Source organism: Schistocerca piceifrons, chromosome 2 (assembly GCF_021461385.2).
Source record: "Schistocerca piceifrons isolate TAMUIC-IGC-003096 chromosome 2, iqSchPice1.1, whole genome shotgun sequence".
NCBI lineage: Eukaryota > Metazoa > Arthropoda > Insecta > Orthoptera > Acrididae > Schistocerca > Schistocerca piceifrons.
Genome location: NC_060139.1, coordinates 929,679,936 through 929,695,984, shown reverse-complemented (window position 1 = coordinate 929,695,984; position 16,049 = coordinate 929,679,936). Strand labels below are relative to the sequence as shown.

Genomic DNA, 16,049 nt, shown 5'->3' with positions numbered 1-16,049 from the left:
TGCCTTGCAAAAATTAACAGGAATGACTGTGGTTAAAATGGCTAAACATTTCACAAATAATGAAGAGTAAACCTGCAGAACCGCACCCACAGTCACACTGATAAGCACACTACCTCACATTCGCTAAGATAACATGAAGTCCCTTAAAACTGCTAAAACTGTAATGAAACCACAAGTAAAGCAAGGAAAGAGCTAAAATAAATAAACAGGGAAATGTGACAGGCTGACCACTTACAAAAACATGGATGAGCCAACCATGCTGAAAACACATTAAAAACTTATAACTGTAACTTTAGAGGACAATTCGAACAATACACAAAGCCTCTGGTCTAGAAATGAAACATTGTCCTTTAAAATGCCGTGCACTGTGACCTGTACACAACAAACACCACACATTGGAGGCCCTTCTCCCCACAGGAGGAAGCCATGCGTCGTGCGATATGTCCTATGTAAAGCTATGTAAAGATGAGTGAGAAGGAACTCATTCCGCCTGTGTGGCTGGAAGAAGCTACGCCACGGCCAAATTGTGAACTTTACCAGATGCAGCTTACTGCCTGTCACTTCCAGCCACTCTTCTCATTGACACATGACTCTGTACCTTAACAGCGAAGTGATGGGATGTACAGGATGACACACTGAAACATCTGAGAATCATGACATGCATCCTTGACTGTTACATCTGCCCTTTCATTCACCATAATACCCACAAATCCTGGCACCCAACAGAAAGACACCTCCATCCCCAGCCTTTGTAGGTGGAGGAGGGCATCCTGAAATTCTGAACTTCTTTATCTGCTGGTTACAAGAGCTGCAGAGAGTGACAGGCACTCCGGGAGTTGGAACAGACGAATTCAACACTTGCAGCACATCTCATCTGCTCCAGTTCCTGTGCAAGACCACTTATAATTTCATGTCGAAGATAGTAAACTTTTGAGGCAACCAGATGTTGAGGACACAATAAGGAAAAACGACAGTGCAACCAAATGAGTCATTCTGTTTAGGCCCATCCATTAATACAGCCACAGAGATGTCATAAAATGACGCATCAAAAACACACACACACAAACACACACACACACACACACACACACACACACACACACACACACACACACACACACCACTCCTCTAACCACTTCACAGTTGCAACTGATGAGATGCTGTTGCCTTGCTGAAGGATAGCAGAAAACTGCAGAATTGTCCACAAATAAGGAGACTGTACAGGACTCCATACCACACATGTTATGCTGTTGATGGCTGTGACAAAGAGGGTAATACTTAAAATGCTTTTCTGGGGAAATCATCCTCTACTGAAAACTATTCAACAGCACATCAACTTGGTGCTGAAAGGAACACTTTGATACGAAGGAACAAATGACGATGGGAGATGGTCTTAGAAGACCCACTGGTTGAGCTGCCCTAGAATGTTGTGTCTTCAAGTAGTGACATATGCCTTACTGATGTCAAAGAATATACCTATACAGCGATGTTTATGTAGGAAAGCCTGCTGGATAGCCATCTCTTACAGGGTCAGTCTGTCTACAGTAGATAAATATTTCCTGAATCCAACTGAGAGCAACTAAGGGGATACTTCATCTCCAACAACCAGAACAGACGACTGTTAACCATTCTCTCCAAGGTCTTTCCTTAAAAGCTTGTTAAGGCAACGCTCTGACAACTACTGGGGCACATCCAGTCCTTTCCTGATCTGAGGAAAGGCATCAAAATTGCCACCCTCTTCCCTTCACAAGTTGGGAAAGTGGCCTGTCTGCCATATCAAATTAAAACATTGTAAGAGGACTATCTGTGACACTGATTTCAAGTTCTGCAGCATGCTATATCTGATTTGGTCTCTGGCAGTGGACGTAATCATCACAAAATCATCTGCCACTGTCTAGCCAATGTCTCCAGACTTTGTTTGGAGAAACCCCTGCTTCAGCACTGTTGCTATAGATAACTGACTCCATTTACCAGAAACCCTCCTGATGGCTTCCTATACTTTCATAGAACAAGCAGATTGGTGTAGGGAGCCTGGGAACATTTGCCATGACATTGTCTTGCTCTCATTGATTATTTGCCAATCCTTCACTCGCTTTATTTGAAAGGCTGCAAGGTTGTCCACCATTGGGGGGGGGGCGGGGGGGGGGGGGGGTAACTTACACCACTGCAGAGTCCACTCATCAGTCCACCAAGGTACAGGTTGCCTCCGAAGGTAACCTGAGGACTTTGGGATGAATAAATCAGCAACATGACGGATCACTCATGTGATGTGTTCCACCCATTCCTGAACACTGCCTCAGTGTTCAGACACAGCCAGCTGCCCGAACAGTGCCTATTTGCTCTGATGACCACCCATTTTGATGTCTTCCTTTCAGGGAGTGCTGCATCCAGTAGGTGAATCCTGAGAGGAAAGTGGTCACTGGAATGAAGGTCTTCAGTAACTTCCTACTAACCCAAATTTACATCTACATGGATACTCTGCAAATTACATTCAAGTGCCTGGCAGAGGGTTCATCGAACCACCTGTGATGGCTGGGAAGCAGAACGAGCGGTTGATGGCTGAAGACGACACACAAGCAGTGTTGAAATGAGTAGGATTGCCTGTGTTTAGGATGCACAGCTTATATGAAATCATGAGGCTCTCTAAAACTTGACCCCTAGGGCAAGTAATGTGGGAGCCACATAATACATTATGGGCACTGAAGTCTACCAGTAGGAGAAATGACCGGGGGTGTTGCTCTAATAGACCCTTGACAGCCTTGCAATTATTGCTGCCTGTGGTGGTAAATACAGAGGGCAAATAGTAATCCAGTGACCCAATGAACTATTAACGGTAATAGCCTGCAGGTCAGAAATCAGGGATAGAGCAGGGGAGTGGTGAGTGTTATTGATGACAGCAACCTTTCCTAGGCTCTCCCCCCCCCCCCCCCCAGATCATCCTTGTGACAGAGTGTATAGCCCCATAGCACAGGAGCATCAGCAATTTAAATGTGTTTCTTGCAAATACAAGCACAGGGGCGTTCAGTTCCTCCACATGCGTCCTGCACCCACTCATGTGCCACTGTAGTATGGGAGTCATTTATCACATTAGTTGGTCTTTCACCCTGTCTCTTCACAAGGATGGGAAGCCTGCAATGAATGGAGACACAGTCTTAGAGCAAGAGGTTACTGCAGGTAGACTTCAGATTCCGTAGGCTCTGAAGACGAATCTTGAGAAGCGCCAGACAGAATGATGTTGACATGGTCTGACAGTTTACTACCTTTCTTTGCCTGTGGCTGGAGCCTCCCATTTAGTTTTTTAGGCAGGGAAGGCTTTACAGCAATGACCATTGCAGTGGCAGTTGCGGTGCCACACTGTTTACCAGACTCTCGCTTTGGTGGTGCTGGGAGCTGTGCAATGTTGTCAGCTGTGACTTTCTCGAAGGAGGAGATGGGGGGCTGGGGGCGAGAGTGCTTACATTAGCAATATCCACTGTGTAGCAACATCAGATTTTGGAATAGGATTTTTGAGACAGTGACAAGAAGTTGTGAATATGGTAGGCTTCATGACTTTATAGATTTTTTTGACCCCGCCGTGTGGGATATGTTTCATTGTTTTCAGCTCCTGTACCTTCCTTTCCTCATAGACGCTGCAGTCCTTACTCCAGACAGTGTGAGCCCCAAAGCAATTAACACCCTTCAAAGCAGATGGACAGACAACCGACTCCTTCGTAGGTGGTCCTACCATATTTTCCCCATGGTGGCTTCTCACTTGCACCTGAGAGTAGTGTGCCCAAAGGGCTGGAAATTAAAACAGCATACTGTGTTGGGGACATAATGCTGCACATTTAAGTGAAAGAAACTTGCTGTGACATATTCTGGAAGCTTTATGCTACTGAAAGCAAGGACAAATGACAGTGAGTTGACTAGATTGCTATCCACCCTTTGCATTATGTACTGCATGTCCACAATGTGTCAATCAGATTTCAGTTCCTCTTTGCAAATATCTACAAGATACCTGAATGACAAAACACTTTTGCTATAGTTCAAGGTGTTGTGTAGTTCTGTTTCAATGACATATTCCCCAAAGCATCTAGTTTCTTGGAGATTCATTGCTGGTTGTGAACTAGAAGTTCCGACCACAGGTGTCCCATTGCGCAACTGCTTGGCAGATTTTAAATTGCCAACAACGCTCTCTAAGCCCTTTTGGATGTAGAAAGGTGAAACTTTCTCAAAGCTACCCTCTTTACTTTTGACTGTTTAAAACACTTTCTGACCAGCAGCATGCATTATGTTACTAAAAACTGAAGCATTCTGAATAATTCCGGAATCAGGAGAACTGGCCACACAAGCCTTCTTGTTACGGAGGGTGTTGATACCCACCAGTAGAACCACCCATTCCACTGGGTGGTATTATGTTTAAGTTTGAGGGGCCCATCTAGGTCCCACAAGCACCTAGAGAACTAAGAGTGCACACAGGCAGAGTCCCACTTGCCTGAGTAAACCTCATACAGCTGAGGTGTGGCAGTTTCCACAGGGGCTCCCCACTAACGACTGCTCCACCTCAAAAGCCATGGATCCCATCAGCACTTTGTTTTTATACAGACTTTCAGCATCCTCATGAACTGGATGGCTAAGCCAAGATTCCCAGTATCTGACAAACACAATATTTCACCTCTAGGCTGTACAGTGGTCACCGAAGTACACCCAGAGTTTCAATTACAGAGATTTGTCAGTGGTTATCAATCCCCAGCTCAGGAAACCCATGTTCACCAAGCCCATACCCAGCAAATGAATGCTGTGCTCCCTGAAGTATTCGTCATTTAGCTTGACCCAGGAGGGTATGTGACTTATCGAATGCTACAGACATGGCAAGTGCTACTGCTTGCTACAGGATGGTGCTGAGTAAATGTATACTTCAGACAAAATAAGAGAGATTTTTAAGTGCAATACAGATAGAACCAAACTTTTAGCTTAAGTTAGACACATGCTGAATGGAAAAACTGGTAGAAGCCAACACTTGGAAAGACCAGTTTGGTTTCTGGAGAAATGTAGGAATATGTAAAGCAATACTGGCCCTATGACTTATCTTAAAAGTCAGGTTAACAAAAAGCAAACCTAAATCTATAGCATTTTTAGATTTAGAGAAAACTTGATAATGTCGACTGGAATATATGATATGAAATTCTGAAGGTAGCAGGAGTAAAATACAGGGAGCAAAGGTTATTTACAACTTGTACAGAAAATAAACTGCAGTTATAGCATCAAGGACATGAAAGGGAAGAAGTGATTGCGAAGGGAGTGAGATAGGGCTATAGCTTATCCTCAATGTTATTAAGTCTGTACATTAAGCAAGCATTATGGGAAACCAAAGAAAAATTTGGAGTTCAGAGAGAAGAAAGAAAAGCCTACGATTTGCTAATGAAATTGCAATTCTATCAGTTACAGCAAAAGACTTGGAAGAGCAGTTAAAGTACCTTGAAGTTATAAGATGAGCATCAATAATAGTAAAATGAGGGTAATGGAATGTAGCTGAATTAAATCAGGCAATAATGAAGTAATTAGATTAGGAAATGACATATTAAAAGTAGTAGATGAGTTTTGCTACTTCAACAGCAAAATACCGGATGATGGCTGAGGTAAAGAGGTCTTACAATGCCAACTAGTTTAGCAAGGAAAGCACTTCTTGAAAGCAGAATTTGTTAAAATCAAATATAAATTAATATACATTTTCGGAAGTCTTTTCTAGAGGTATTTGTCTGGAGTTTAGCTTTTTACAGAAATTAAACATGGATGATAAGCACTTCAGACAAGAAGAGAAAAGAAACTTATGACATAGTGCTATAGAAGAAGCTGAAGATTAGATGGGTAGATCTCATAACTAATGTGAAGTTACTGAATCGAAGTGTGGAGGGAGAAAACAAATTTGTGGCACAACTGGACTAAAAGAAGAGGTCATTTGTTAGGACACATTCTAAGACATGAAGGAATCATCAATATGGTATCGGTGAGTGTGCACATTTGAAGGAGGGTGAGGGGGGAAATTGTAGGAGGAGATCAACGGATGAATACAGTAATCAGGGTCACATGAGTGTAGGTTGCAGTAGTTATTCGGAGACAAAGAGGCTTACACTGGATAGACAACTGTGCAGAGCCACATCAAACCACTCTTCAGCCAGAAGACGACAATAACAACATCCACATGTTAGTAACACCTCAGTTATCATCAATCTGGATACCTAGAACTTCACATGAGAATCCTCCTCCAGTGTAGATCTACTGATCCCTGATTCTGGTACCTCTAAGTCAAGGCTGTTTGACTTCTGACCACTGTAGAATCAGATTCTTACTAGCTAAATACTAGGTGAGTTGTTAGTCTTCTTATGTCCTGTATTACCAAGACTACTTCTGAACTTGTTGCACTGACTGCACAATTTCATACACAGTCTAAGTATTGGAGATATTTACACTGAGGCAGACATGTAGTATTCTCTACACATCTTGGAATGCTCATTTTTGACATTTACAAAATCTCATTAATAATTTCCATAGTTTTGCATACTTTAAAATTACAGCCTGATGAGCCAAAAACTTAATGTTCATAGGAGCTACAGCTATACTTAAAATTGAATTTTGTTTGCGATGTTAGATAACAAAGCTGTCGATCGTGTGCCCAGAGAATGTTGGAAATATGAGAAAGACTAGTTGAGAGTAACTCATGCTAAAACAAGAAATGTATTTGCAGTTGCGAATAAGGACAACCATCAGTTGTATAATGGATTGACAACAATAAAAATTTGTGCCAGGCAAGGATTTCCTGTTTATTGTGAGGCTTACCATAAGGCTATCTGAGCACAACTCACAGCCAGGCCCAAACTTCCATGTGTCATCAACAGCATGCTTATTCCTTTGGACATGCATGCATCCTAGCCATGCCTAGCCAAACATAGGTGACGGCTCGTGATAAGTGGGAAATCCAGGTTAGGGTCCCGGTCCAGAACAAATTTTCATTGTCGTCAATCCATTATACAGCTGATGGTTGTCCATATTTGCAACTGTGAATACATTTCTCGTATTTTATAACAGCTGCAGTGTCTTTTTCTTCAGATATGCATGTATGCAGGCCCGAAGGAACACTGCTTCATAATTTGGAATAACACAGGCACTGCAACACTGTATCATGTCAAACCATTTCTAAAATAACAAACAAACTGGTGAAATGTGCAAAAAATTCAACTCCAGTTAATTTAACACTAAAGATAAAAAATTATATACATACAAGATGCAGAATGTGTGAATTATAAAATTATGAGACAGAAATGCAGGCCAGTACAAGTGACTTAGCATTTGCTGCTGCCACCCCTGCCCCCCTTTTCCCTCGTACACTTTCACCCATGTCAGTTTTCACTTGTAATTATGATGTGAACTGTATACAAATCTTGTAATTTGGTGCCACTCTAAGCTCGGCATCCCAAGCAGCCACTGCTAATTCTGATAGATCCTGTAAAGAAAGCTTACAAGTAAGCCTGCCACCACAAGCTGTGGCTTGCTTCTCTTGGGCTTTAAATCATTCCTGGACCAGTACTTGCCTTGAGAAATGTTAATACTGTTCATTAACACACATAAAAGTACATACACAATCCTACCTTTTGAAACTAGTAGTTCCTTCTTTGGCGAGGAAAGAGAGAGAGAGATTGTAGAAGGTTAAAACAGGATGCTGGGCTATTCTGATCTGAGGATGAGAGGAATCTACCGGTAGTGTAGTTGAGCAATCGCACAAACATAACTGATGGATATTTAAATTTCTTTCAGAATATCTTATAAATTATCATCTAACTATATACACACCACAAGAATGGGTATGACCAAGTGAAACAGGAAGCACATGATTAAATGAACGTAACAGATTCCAGATACGGAGGTGCTGTGTAACCAACTATGTGTGAAGAATGAAAAAGGCTGCTGAGTAAAGTGAATCTGACAAGTTCAGACTGTGATGAGCTGATAACTATAAAGGACAACACCTAGTTTTATTGTATATTTAGAACTCGTTGAACGCATCTCAGTTGGCTTCCATAAAGGATTTACAACATAGAAAGCAATAAAAGAGCTCATAAATGAAGTTCTGGCAGAACGAAATGAGAAACACTGTCCTATTGGTACATTTTGTGACTTCGCTAAACCATCTGATTGCATGTACCACTTGGCAGCTAAAGTGTTTTGACATTAAGAGCATTCCTGGTGAATGGATGAAGCCTTACCTTGATAACAGAAAGCAGAGGATCACTTTGACACACTGGGCCACAGGCATGAAACTAACTTCAGATTGATGGAACACACTGAGTGATTCTACAAGGATTGACAAAGATCTTATAAAAGGCAGGAGTTTGTATTTTTTCTCTTGACTGAGAAAAGTATTGAACTTGAAATGTAAGTAGCTATATGAAGATGAAAGCAGACTGACATGTTCATACCTTATGATACGAGAGCATTCTCAAAAATTGGCATAATTTTAACAGGAGTACAGTATCTCTTCCAGGCAAGGTTATAGCTGTAAATAAATTTGGGCCTATGGAAGCCTAATGTATACTTTAAGTAAGTTTCACTATGGAAAAAGTTACACCAACCAAACTATTTATCCCGGCGGGGTCAGGGATTTTCTCTGCCTCGAGAAGACTGGGTGTTGTGTGCTGTCCTTAGGTTAGTTAGGTTTAAGTAGTTCTAAATTCTAGGGGACTGATGACCATAGATGTTAAGTCCCATAGTGCTCAGAGCCATTTGAACCATTTTGAACCAAACTATTTACTTATTCAATGACAGGTGAGAGAAGCACTGTAATCATGAACAAGAAATCTACAGGGCACATCGCCGCTCAACCAACAGATACAGTATAAACTAGGATGAGGATCAGAGAGCTGCTGCTGTTATTGGTATTGTACCCTCACAGGATCAATTGAAATTATTTTGGTGGATAATATTATTAACAAAGACAAGGGTTTCCTTTAAGCAGAGCAAGGAACCCCATTTTAAAGTGCATAAACACAGTGCTGTTTAGAGAAAGCTGGCACTAAGTTCCTGCACGCAATTTTTTGGGTCAATGGAAGTGTCAGATTCCAACCGTCTACTTTGACCCGTGACGTAAGGGTGTTGTGGTGTGTGACGTCATAATGGCACGGTGTTTATGAGTTGGTTGTTTTTGTAGATGTCATGGTTCATGATGCCCTCTGGGGTGTGTGTGTGTGTGTGTGTGTGTGTGTGTGTGTGTGTGTGTGATAAGATGTTTTTTTCAATGAGTTACCAATTTTTTTTGTTTATGCGTTTGGCATTTTCATTAAGTGTTATTGGTTTGTTGTTTGTAGTGTGGTAAGACGTTTGATTTGTGTGGGAGGGGGGGCGGTGAGGTTGAGGGTGGTCTGGCCGACCTAGTTCGCAGTGCCAGAATTTGTTGGCGGTAAGTAATAGGATTTTTTTTCCCCACCCTAGTCTTCTCGAGTTGTTATGTTTTGTGTATCTATAGTTTATTGAATGTGTTTTAATCTATGTAGGGATGTTTGATTTATGGATTTTTGAAGTTGTGGTTTTGGTTTTATTTTTCGTAGTTGTGGTTTCTCGGTATCAATAGTTGTAGTTGACCTATATAGGTCACCAGAAATGACCGATTCCCATCTTCGTAGTTGAAGGTGTTGGTGTTTTGGTACCATCATCTGTGGTTGACGTATGTGCGATTCCAATTTTCATAGTTTTAGTTGTAGGTATTGTTATTTTGGTATCGTCGACTGCGGTTGACCTATACAGGTCAAGGAAAATGTCCGATTCCAATTTTTGTAGTTTTAGTTGTAGGTATTGCTATTTTGGTATTGTCTCCTGTGGTTGACCTAGGCCTACATAGGTCAAGGGAAGTGTCTGATTCCTGCAGATTTTTGTTGGTATAGTGGGATGTTGTAAAGATTTTTTTTGTTTGTCATTTTGTGTTTTGGGATCATGGTGCGTTTTTCTACTATTATATTTAGTTTGTCCTCCACCCCCAATTTCAAGTGGTTGCCCCATTAGTTCAATTGTATTTTTGGAGGGAGATTTTATTGTCTTATTTACATGTTTGTTACCATGTGTATGTAGTGACGTCATAGGTGCCATATTGGAGATGCTTAGAATAGCCATTTCCTCATATTGATGATTTCATGGGTCATAGCAGACGGGTGGAATCGGCCACTTCTCTAATCCCAATTTTTTTTTTTTTTTTTTACTACAAATATACTGCCTTGCCATCATTCACCACACGACATTACTCATGTATGTCCTCCATTAGGAGAAACAGTGAGAGCTTTCACCACATGCCCCCATGTCTTTTAGCTACACTGAGACTTTGCATCAGTTTAGTGAGATTCATCATCAGTGCCTTATCTGAAGGTGGTGGAACTAATCATTATGTTGGGCAGTACCATGATCTTCACGTCAGTTATCATATCCACTAGAACTACATTGGTTTAGTATAAAACATGATCCAAACCACTGTGCTTCTCTCCTTAATGTGTCACTACCTCCACTAGCTATATACGGGTCAACATTCAAGTGATCATCCACAAGAACTATACACTATATTGCAAAGAAAATACACAAACAAAATCTACAACTGAAACACAGAAAGGTAAACATCACAAACACCGCCTACATAAAAAATCATTCTTCAAAGAAATTATCAATGGCTCCCCTTGTTCACTAGTCAGATAGAAATGTTATCAAGTTGGGCACTGGCATACGGTATGAATCATCTTAAGTTTGACAAATTACTTATGACTGAACCTGGCTCTAGCCCATCACTGTATCTTATACTACATCATATGCAAGCCACAATAGTGTCTCCTAAAGTGTATGAAGGAAACTGATGTTCCAGTGTTCCTGCAGGTGAAACTTATCACTCTACATAAATATAAGAAGTTGTGGTATACAACAAGCTCACTCGAAACAATAAAGTACAGCATGACAATCACAATATGTGTGTTGTGTAAGAAACTTGTGATCAGTATGAAAGTGAAATCACATTCTTAATCTATTTTATAGCTGGTTTTACCTACCTTCAGGAATGTTGATGAATCGGTGTATACCAGTTCATCTGTTGTTGAGTCTTCTGTAACTACTTTTTCCTGGACGTTTTCCTCTACCTGTTTTTCCTCCTTAGGAACTTTCTTTGGTTTAGGTTCAATTGAAGTACCAAGGGCTTGTCGGAGTTCGTCTACATTCGATACACCAAACTAAGGAGATAATGAAAACACTTTTCAAAAACGATTGGCCTCAATTTCTCAGTTGCAAACTAGAAGGTATTAGCGTTCTTGAGTGTTAAAAATATGTTTCCCACCAGCAACACATGTTAAATAACTAATTACAAGGGAAAATACAGCAGTATACTATACATATTGAACTAAGCAAATGACACCACACAGGCACACAAAACTACTTTTACAGAATGAACACAATTGATATTTTTATTCTTGTTACTTATCACGTATACTTCAAAGAATTAAAGGCAATATCGTAAATACAGTAATTTCTCGATGTTCTGCTAGTACTATACTCGCATGTCAAGAGATTTTGCGTTCCGCTTACAATAAAATATTGTTCCGTACTGCATACAATAACGTAAAATTCTCATATTACATACTGTCTGCGCCAGCAACTGTTTCCGTTTTTGGGACCGTTCTCTCCTTTCTCTCAGCACATCAGTCATTTTCTGCTTGTTGTTACCGCTGGCTCACAAATGTAAACAAAACATAATCTACGATAATACTGTATCTAGCGTCATGGCAAAGTGTATGCAATTCGACATTTAAGGATCGACTCTGGTAGCGACATGTATACAAAGATAACTTCCCGCGTTTCGTCTCTCTAGATAGTCTCTCGCGACAGTAAAACGCCTGACTGCGTTGACGTTTGGGAATCCAGCGTCATGTGACTAGCTCCTGTACATGTTTTTGGCTGCAACGACCGACGAACGGCTGACTCGAAACTCTAAGTACGAGTGCAATAGGATTGCATATTCGTGCACTTTCCCTCATTATGATCCCACAGTTATCTATATGGACTAAACAAATCACGGGGTACACTAAAATGGCTCACTGCTACTGAAGGGAAAAATATGGTGCGAATTACATTTCAGGTGTGCTTAAGAACTTTCATCGGACACAAAGTAAACGTGTGATTGGCAGTTTTGTAACACTTGTGTCTGACCTCGTTGTAGTAGTAGTCAACTTCTGTCGTAACGTACGTGGTCAAGTTAATTATCGTTTTACATTAAATATTATGAAACGTAGTATGGTATTGAAGCTTTTGTCGCCAAATTAATGCAAAATCATACCATACTCTATTGGGATGTATACAGATATTTTAAATTCAGTTATTACTCTATACCCAGAAATTACTTTAATTTTGTATAATTGTTTGTCTAAACCAAGAAAAAACCTTCGTATATCATAAATTCTCTGTCAGCGCTTGGTGTATGACACAAAACTCGTAGTTTCCTAGGCGTCTATATCACTGGTAAAGGTTCATTCACATCTTCATCCCAGTCTAAAAGCGAAATATACGTTACTGCTGTATGTAGAGACATATCTGTACACATCACGTCTTGGTGATATTTGTTTGCTTTTGGAATAAGATAATTTTAGCGTACAGTGGTAATGTATTTAATAATCACTGATGAGGGTGGCCTATATAATTCAGTCCCATATTTAATATTCCTTTGATAGCTCTGCTTGTTTTCTTTTGCCACTGGAATACCGTTAGTCTACAGCAGGGCTTCCCAACCTTTTCAGCTGGCGGACCCCTTCTCCAGTCGAAAATCCATGGCGGGCTCCTAGTCAGTCAAGAGCACAGTAACTTAAAATTTCAGAGCGAAACCCATGGGAACTGAAAGCTATTTAATGCAAGTGCCATGTTCCCAATAACTCCCCCTCCCCCCCCCCCCCCCCCCGCCGAAGTATCAATAGTTTTTGGTTTAGAGACGAATGAAAACAACTTGAAATTAACGAACCAATTTGAATTCCTACTGTATCCAAACACTTACTAGTGGATTTACTCCCTTTGTTCTACACACTATAGTCTGCTTAAAATTACTTGGTAATTGAAATTTCACACGATGGCGCTGTCTTCCTCCAAGAGCAGTCAACGTCACGTCCAAACTGTTCACTGTTGACAACCTGCCGCTTATGGTCTGCTCACTTCCACTGTTTGGCTACTGTTGTGTAAGGAGCATGCGTATTTTGTAACAGTCGCTCTATCCCATCGTTGACAACCAATAAAGCCAAATCCAAGTAATTAACCTATCTATTATTATTCTCTAGTTCCATTGTGAATTTAATTTTTTCATACATCGAATTAAAATGAATGTGTAACTGCTCCAGCTCCTTATGGGACCCATCTACCACAAACAACAAATCATCAACATATCATGCATAGAATCTAATGTTATCTTTAACGTCCATAACGCTGTTAAAAAAACAGGTTTCTTTTTAATTGATAAAAAAAAGTCTACTATAAGCCCAGCGAGCGGGCAGCCCATGGCCAGGCCATACAGTTGTTCATAGATCTTCTCATTAAATTCAAAATAATTGTACGTGAGCGTTATATGTAGAAGCATCATCATCTCAGTGGTTTCCTGGGCTGTTATTTTTTTATGATACCGTAGGTTTCGTTCTATGATATTAAGTGTGATGCCGACTGGGACATTGGAATATAAATTAACTATATCGAACGACACTAACTTAGTCATAGAACAGCATAAGATAGTTTTGAGCCTCTCTACTAACTACCAGGAATTTTTTATCAAGTAAACGTATTCGAACACATACACTTCCTTTAACTTATTTTGCAGAAAACCAGCTAATTTATGACGAGCACTATGGAATCTGTCGACAATCGGACGAACTGGATGGTCCTTTTTATGAACCTAAAATTGGCTATGTGACTTAGGTGGCTTCGAATTCATGTTAATTAATGTCTTCTTTTTGTATTCGCATATAAGGCATTTTGTGTTACGAAGAGCATCCCTGATGACTTTTTGCAAGCTATTTGTGGGGTCTACCAATGTTATTCGCGTTGAAAAATTACATGGTTTTATCAATATACTCGCTAACATACGCTACAATAACTGAGTTTCCCTTGTCAGCCTTGGTGATAATGGCCTCATGTTGCTTCAACTACATATTAATGTCCCTTATAATCCTATATTCTTCATTATTTTTGCTAACCTTCTTACATTCTTTTCCTATTAATTTTGAACATTCATGTGCAATATGCACATGCTTACTTTTCTCAACTTTCTCACAATATAGTCCGAACTTCGAATCGACTACTTAATTTTCTATCGTCCGATCATCAATAAGCTTAGGTGTAATATTATATTTAAGCCCATTGTTTAACAAGTTCTTTTCTATGGGAGAAATTGTGATTTCTGTTTTGTTAACAACCCTTTCATAGAACTTTATCTCACTCCTCTGTACATTACATGGCATCCGAGGTTCCTTTCTACTAACCAACTGAGCCAGTATTTTCTCATGCCTAATCGCGATTACCTCCTTACGATTACGCAGCCATTCATTAACAAAAAGGCAGAAACTATCAATTCGAAAATTATGCATTTCCTTAAAAGCTTTTGTTAGTGACAAATACAAACTGTATGAAACTTCATTCAAACGATCCTCAATGATGTATAACTCAGGTATTCTACTCTCTAGACCCAAATTTTCCATTTCAATTCTTATGTTAGACGCCCCATAAGAACGTTTGTAGTAGAAGAAAATGTTAACAGAGTAAAGTGTAGCATGTAAGGAACTGTTTTTCACTTACAATGGCTCCCAATTTGTGAAGGATGAAACCACTTTTAATATCTTGCTTTATATCAGTTGAGTGCGTGACTGCCACATCCATTTCAGATTTAGGTCTATGTCTAGACATCTGACAGCGTACTTACTAACTCCATCCGTGAGTTTGTGATGGAAAATGTGAATATCATCACCTTCAATATCATTTAAAATATGGATTTCATGTGAAAAACAATTAAAATTACCTATTATGCCTACTGTTTTGCCACCTTAAATGTGGATCCATGTTATGGGGTCATTTGATAGCAGCTAAGTGAGGAGTTTTCAGAATGAGAAGAGAAAGGCCATTAAGATCATTAAGTATGTAAACGTAGAAACTCTTGTAAGACTCTGTTTAAGAGTTCAGATATTCTACCTTTACTGCATATTTACATTATGGGGACTCTCATATTTTTAAACTAACTTAATCGACAAGGAATAACAGACTACTTAAACAATGACAATCATAACCCTAACAGTGTTGTTGATGGTGTTGTTGTCCAAAGACTGGTTTGATGCACCTCTCCGCACTATTCTATCCTACATATGCCTCTTTAGCTCTGAATAACTGCTGCAACCTACATTTTTTCAGTCTGATTACTATATTCGTCTCTTCAATAGCATAAACTATTTAAAAGATACATAAATTCCAGCAGCAAATATGAAACAACAGAACCAAAAAAATAACAAAGAAAGCAAGCGAAATGAGAATAAGCAAATGAAGTGGGAGTAAGCAAGTGTTGCTCACTTCTAGCAGCTACTTTCAGAATGGTAGAACATGAGCAGCGAACAGTTCTCTGAAGCCAGGTGAGTATGCTCAAGTGATGTCAATTTCCTATCCTAAACATCAGCGCAGCCTGACGTTTTACTGGCTTGAGACACTATCCATCTCTATTGCTCTTTCTTTCTTTTTTTTACCTGGAGTCACATAAAACATATTAGAATAGATTTCGACTTTTTAAAAAGTCGTTAGCAGATGAAACCTTTTACAAGAAAGACAAAATAGTAAAACAAGGCTAATTCACCCTGGCCATCACGTCACTGCACGTCCCATCAAAACATTCTGCAGTGCATTTCCAATGGCGGCATTCCCATGGCCATCACATCGCATCACATCATGTCACATCACTGTCAAGGTTTCTCGGGAAAAAAGATCTGATGGCTGATGTCATTCATCCTTTGTTGATTGCACAACCCCAGGCTCATTTCCTCCCAATG

At 40.0% G+C, this 16,049-nt stretch overlaps 1 protein-coding gene across 1 annotated transcript in view; it reads right to left on the bottom strand.

Annotated features, from left to right (window-relative positions):
• Positions 1 to 11,836, bottom strand: part of LOC124775879 (N6-adenosine-methyltransferase non-catalytic subunit) — a 76,095-nt gene extending 64,259 nt beyond the window's left edge. Inside the window, exons 1-2 of the mRNA XM_047250713.1 lie at positions 11,636 to 11,836; positions 11,052 to 11,228 (exon numbers count right to left, since the gene is read on the bottom strand). Coding sequence (XP_047106669.1) covers positions 11,052 to 11,228; positions 11,636 to 11,701 — 243 coding nt within the window. The 5' untranslated portion in view covers positions 11,702 to 11,836. The remainder of the gene's footprint in view (positions 1 to 11,051; positions 11,229 to 11,635) is intronic.
• Positions 11,837 to 16,049: the final 4,213 nt, after the last annotated feature.